At 35.5% G+C, this 5,688-nt stretch overlaps 1 protein-coding gene across 1 annotated transcript in view; it reads right to left on the bottom strand.

Annotated features, from left to right (window-relative positions):
- COL14A1 (collagen, type XIV, alpha 1) overlaps nt 1-5,688 on the bottom strand; it is a 165,143-nt gene that overhangs the window by 146,039 nt on the left and 13,416 nt on the right. Inside the window, exons 6-8 of the mRNA XM_008579625.1 lie at nt 4,872-5,001; nt 3,560-3,705; nt 806-935 (exon numbers count right to left, since the gene is read on the bottom strand). Coding sequence (XP_008577847.1) covers nt 806-935; nt 3,560-3,705; nt 4,872-5,001 — 406 coding nt within the window. The remainder of the gene's footprint in view (nt 1-805; nt 936-3,559; nt 3,706-4,871; nt 5,002-5,688) is intronic.

Consider the following 5,688-nt stretch of genomic DNA (forward strand, 5'->3'; position numbering starts at 1 on the left):
GTTACCTTATTAAATCCTTACATTAGACCTTAAGGATAAACTTGCAAATATCCCCATTATATTGATGACAAAATTAAGTTAACTTGGTCAAGGCCGCAGTTAGTAGGAGCAGAAGAGCAGTTAGAGTTTAACCCAGGCAATTGATTCATTGATGCCAGAGCCTGTTATATTAACCAGTATACTAATTCCAGAGCCTGTGATATTAACCAGTGTTAATGTGTATGCTAATTCACGCACACCCCACAACCTCATATAGTGCTTATAGAACAAGCAGAGCAAAAACCTTGAAGACAAATCATGACAATTATTATCTACAGCCACAAGGTATGANAAAAGTTTGTTAATTTTGATACGAGTGGGAAGCAGTTATGTGCTAAATGCTTTCACATGTATTACTGTATTTAACCTTATCAACCACATATATTCTTCTTTTTACAGACTCAAAAATATTACATCACTTGCCCATTATAACCCAGATAAAATATGACTTGAGCTGGGACTCTCATTCAGCTGCTATTATTTCAAAGTTTATGCTCTTTCCTCTATATTCTGATCTAGAATTTGGATTTAAACAAGACACAGGTAAAATTATCTGGAGGATGCTAAAGTTTAGTTCTAGCATCCATATTACTCATCACACGGGATAGAAGAAATACGTTTCCTTCCCCTAAATAGAATATGTGGTTTCTTAAGTTACAATTAGCTCTTAAGAGATTTCAACTTAAACTAGTATTTACAGTTCAGAATCCTAACATTTATTTAGGCTTTTATTATGGCATTTCATCTGAATGGCTGCACTGCTCACATGTTGTTTCTTGTCCTGTAACAGGATCGCTGGCCTCTTCTCCAAACATGGCATAAACTGTGACTGTGTATTCTGTGTTGGGCAACAATCCACTCAGTTCAATATCTGTGTGGGTCTCTCCAATTTTCATCTGAAAAGAACACACATTATTAGATCATTTGCCAATGTGTATTATTCATGTGATCATAATGGAACTGAATAAAGGTGAGACTTCATGGAACACAGCTTTGTGTCTTCTCACAACCCCTTCATCAAATGGGAAACAGGCTTCAGTCATAATTTTTTAATTGTCTCGTGTCGTTATGTATTAGGAACAGATGCTGTGGAGCCATACAAAGCGGAAAGTCCCCATGCACGCTGTGTTGGGATAACTCTTTACATCTGGACAAACAGCAACTGCAGCCAGAATAACAGTGTTGGATATATGGTCCCCAGAACAGTGTGGGTGGAATTGAATCAGAAATGTTCTCTAAAGAGTGCAAGCTCCAGGCCAGTGTGCTAGAGGCAGGGCCAAGTGGGCATCTTTCACTTTTTGGCTAATTCTAGCCAGTCCTTCGGCTGGATGCCCAGTTTCTGCTTCAAGCTCAATTAAGGTGGGCCAGAGTTGCTGCCCATTCAAGAGAGAGCCTGTCCAGTTGGATTGCAAGTCCACTCCGTCCCAGTATTTAGAAGAGATAAACCACCCTGATTCCCAACTTGGCAATATGCTTTTTGATTCTAGGATAACTTTTCTGACCCTTGGATCTGGTCAAACTAACCACAACCGAGTGAAAACTGTTTGACAGGATACTTTTACGTTTTGGAAGTAAGAAAAAAATCTCTATATAGACAGTCTCCAGTCACAGGACTGCCAGTGTTAATTTCCAGTTAAAATTTTCAATTTTGAAATATCTAAACATATATAACATAAATGTACGGAAATAATATAATATACCCTGATGTACTCACTAGTCAATTTTAATATAAAAATTTTGTCATATTGACTTCAGATCTTATTTTTAAAAGAACTAATACATTCAGATAAAACAGAAGTTCTTCCTCATTCTTTCTGTTCTACCCTGACATTGATGTATATCCTACTGCTTCATTTTTTACTTCTCTGTGTGTATGAATCTGTAAACAATATATGGTCCTGTATATTTAACAATGTACATAAATTGGATGATATCAACACAATCTTTTTACGATATGTTATTTTTTTCTCTGTCAACATTTTGTCTCAAGATTTATCTATGTTGGTACACAGGGACAAAGTCGTCACTATTAATCCTTTTATGGTATTCTTTTGCATCAATATACCACTATTTTCCATTCCTTTACTAGTGAACATGTTAGTCATTCTCAGTGTTTTGTTTCCACCAAGTACATGCATTGAAAAATCCTTGCAAGATATTTCCCTTGGATATATAGTATCTCTATAAAATAGTATATATCTTCAACATGATGAAGTATTTTGAAATATTCTCCAAAGTAACTATACCTATTTATATGCCTACCAGCAGTATGAGAGTGACTATTTTCCCATATACTCACCAATATGTGGTATTATCAGACTTCAAAAAATATTAGCTAATCTACTGGTTGTGAACTAGTATTCCTTTAATTTTTATTTTTCTCTTTCCTAGTGAGGTTGAGCATTTCTGGCACAATTTTTAAGTCTCTCTTCTGCTGAAATAATTCAGATCGACTTTAAATTCAAATGGGCAAAAACTGTCTAAATCTTGGAAATAAAAGAAAACATGTATGTCATCAATGCTTTGTTCTTGACACTCAGATTCACCATATTTTTGGCCCTAAGGGTTTCGGTCATTAGGGGCAGGTTTTACACAATGTTGACGAATCCAGTTCCAAACTGGCTCTCTTACCCACTCCACCTGTCTGGTCAAGACACTTACAAGTGCTAGACACACTTCCTCATTATTCCTTAAATACCCACGTTATAGCAATTTCCCCCTATAAATTAAAAATGAGGACTAAAATAAATCATTTGAATGTCAAGTATTCATAATTCAAATAGAATAAATACTAAAAAAAATACATCAAGAGATATATTTGTCTAACTCTCAATTTAGTAGGAAAATTTTAATTTAGTGTATATAGGAGAAACAGTCACTTACGAACTACATATAGCAAAATAAATTATATATGAGTAAAATCTCTCTACAGCCATTTGGTAATACCAAGTATAAGCCTTAATAATTTGCATAGGCTTTATAAAAAGGGTATTTCTAGAAATTTATGCTGAGGAAATAATTGGAAAATCATGCTAAGATACACGAGGATACTTTAAAAAGTTCATGGAAAAATAGAACTAAAAGATAACATGAATCCTTCCATGAACTTTTTGAAGCCCCTTAGTATGTTAAGAATGTTCACAAAAACATTATTTATACAGCAAACTAACTAAATGTCCAATAACATGAGATTAAACATGACCTATACAAACAGTGGAACACTGTGACTGTATAACTTTTTGAAATTATTCTTTAATAGCATGGAAATATATTCACAGTAAATGAAATAAAACCAGCAAGCTACAAAACCATTTCCATTTGTTGTATTAAAAATGCATTGAAAAATACTGTTAGCTAAATGTTAACAATGACTATTGCTGGGTGGTGGGATTACAGGTGATTTTTTCTTTTTTGCTAATCTGAATTTTCTAAATTTTAAACATTAAACTTTTATAGTAAAAAGAAATTTATTTTAAGGAAGTCAAAGATTCTGGGCCTCTTGTAGGTAGCAGGTTGTTACCTCTTTTTCATCCCCAGCCAGACCCTCTGTGAGAGGAGCATAGAGGATCAGGTAGCCCGAGGCCCCAGGCACTGCATCCCATCTGATCCGCAGACTGTTCTCAGTCACGTCATACAGGTCAAGGTTGGAAACCATGGGTAAAGCAACTGCAAGAGGAGATTTTTTTTTTTTTAATGTTCAGCCATTCACAAGTGTCCTTGAGAAAAATGAAATAAGAAATAAAATCGGCCATATTGAGGAATAGGGAGAAAGGAATTGAGAATACACTTCAAGTTCCTAGCTTCAACAATACCAATGAAAAACATGAAACTTCATTGTTTTCAAATGTAATTCTAGTCCCTCTATAATGTGGCCCTGCCCACTTTTCTAACCACAATGTCAAGTTCAGGACTTTGCTTACACTTGCAGCTCCTGGTACACACTTCTACTGGAGAACCTATAGCACTTGATTGCACTGTTTGTTTGTGTGTCCTTGGTTTGCATCTCCCCCGCTTACTAGACTAAAACATCCTGGAGTGCAGGAATTGTCACTAAAATATTTCTGCAAAATGGAGGTGTTAACACCTGCCTTACAGATTGCTGCGAGGAATAAATCCAGCAATGTATAGGGAGGAGCCATAGTGGCTAACTTGTTGTTATTCATGTTTGTTTACATTGCTATTGTTCTATCAGAGGCAGATTTTTGGTGGCCACCTTTGCATAGTGCCTAGCATGTAACAGAAACTCAATTAATGTTTGAAATGACTAAAAGGATGGTTGATCTCTTTTTAAAAAGATTATACTTTCCCATGATTCTCTGAGTGTGTGTGTGTACTGTGTGTGTGTTGTATCTGTATTATCATGATCGTACCCAGAAAAGGAATTATTAAATTTCAGAAACTTGTTTTAATTACAATGATATGAATGATGAAGATAGATGTAACATAGTTTCCTTGGTCTTCCGCAGGGCAGGAGAGCTACAGAGCTGCTTCTCTACTTCTACCTACAAATCCAAGTACAATTCTTGGTTCATAATAGGCTAATTATTTTACTAACTATTTGTTTAATAAGTGAATGAATCTACTTGGCACCTGTCACCTCTGAGGTTGCTCTCTCCCAAACATGACAGAGATGCATAATCCTTTTCAATATGTAGCAGCTGCAAAACTGCAGCGATAGCATGGGCCAATGCCACAGACAGCATGACAATTATTTTCTACAAATTTGATTCAGGATGTCCATCAACACAACCTAAGCAGAGTTCCAATTTAGGAAAGGCCACCAAAGCAATGCTGTACAGAAACCGAGAAATGGAGTAAAATTAAATACGTACGTGTAGTTTCAGTTCCCCGTAGGCCTTCACTAGCAGTGTGGGCATATATTGCAAAGACTGATATCTGGTATTCAGTTAAAGACATCAAGTTTTTCAATACTGTGGAAGATACACTTCCATCCACCACTGCCTGTTTAAAGAATAGTTCAAGAAATGAGAGTATAGAATATCTCACATGCAGAAAAAGCAAAAATATCTCCAGCAAGAATACTTTATTAAATGTTTTCTTATTTGTGCCACATCCTTCTTTCCACTGTGGCAGTCAATCCTCCTTGAATTCCCACATGAAGTGATGAACCTTTTATGGGATGTGTTCAGAAGTCCCTTATTAATTTATATCTAATGGAAATTGTGTCCTTCCCTGGCTAATTGTTATCCTATTCACATCCACTTAAAAACGTTATTTTTATATAGTGCTTTGGGAAGCATTTAAAAGTTTTATTAGTTATGAAAAAGATAGAACCACTGGGAGCACTGATTTTTTTTTACCTAGATGATTTAAAACTCCATGATCTACTTCTCTAATGCTTAAGAAAAGTCATAAATTCTATTATAATACAGAAAAAAATTGTGAAACATGCTGAGGTCAATCAGAGGTTAGAACAACAAAAGGAGAGGGAATTTCATCACACTTTAATACATTCCCCATGAACTGCTGTTTCGAAGGCAGGGAATGGGAAAGATCCAATCACCTGGCAATTGGTGTTCTCTCCTATGCTGTCCAAACCATAAAAAGTGCTGGCCACAGCTGCTTTACTATGGCTTTTTTTTCTTTCTTTCTCTCTTTTTTTTTTTTTTTTTTTTTTTTCCTTTTTGA

This window comes from Galeopterus variegatus, unplaced genomic scaffold (genome assembly GCF_000696425.1).
Source record: "Galeopterus variegatus unplaced genomic scaffold, G_variegatus-3.0.2 Scaffold1931, whole genome shotgun sequence".
Taxonomy (NCBI): Eukaryota; Metazoa; Chordata; class Mammalia; order Dermoptera; family Cynocephalidae; genus Galeopterus; species Galeopterus variegatus.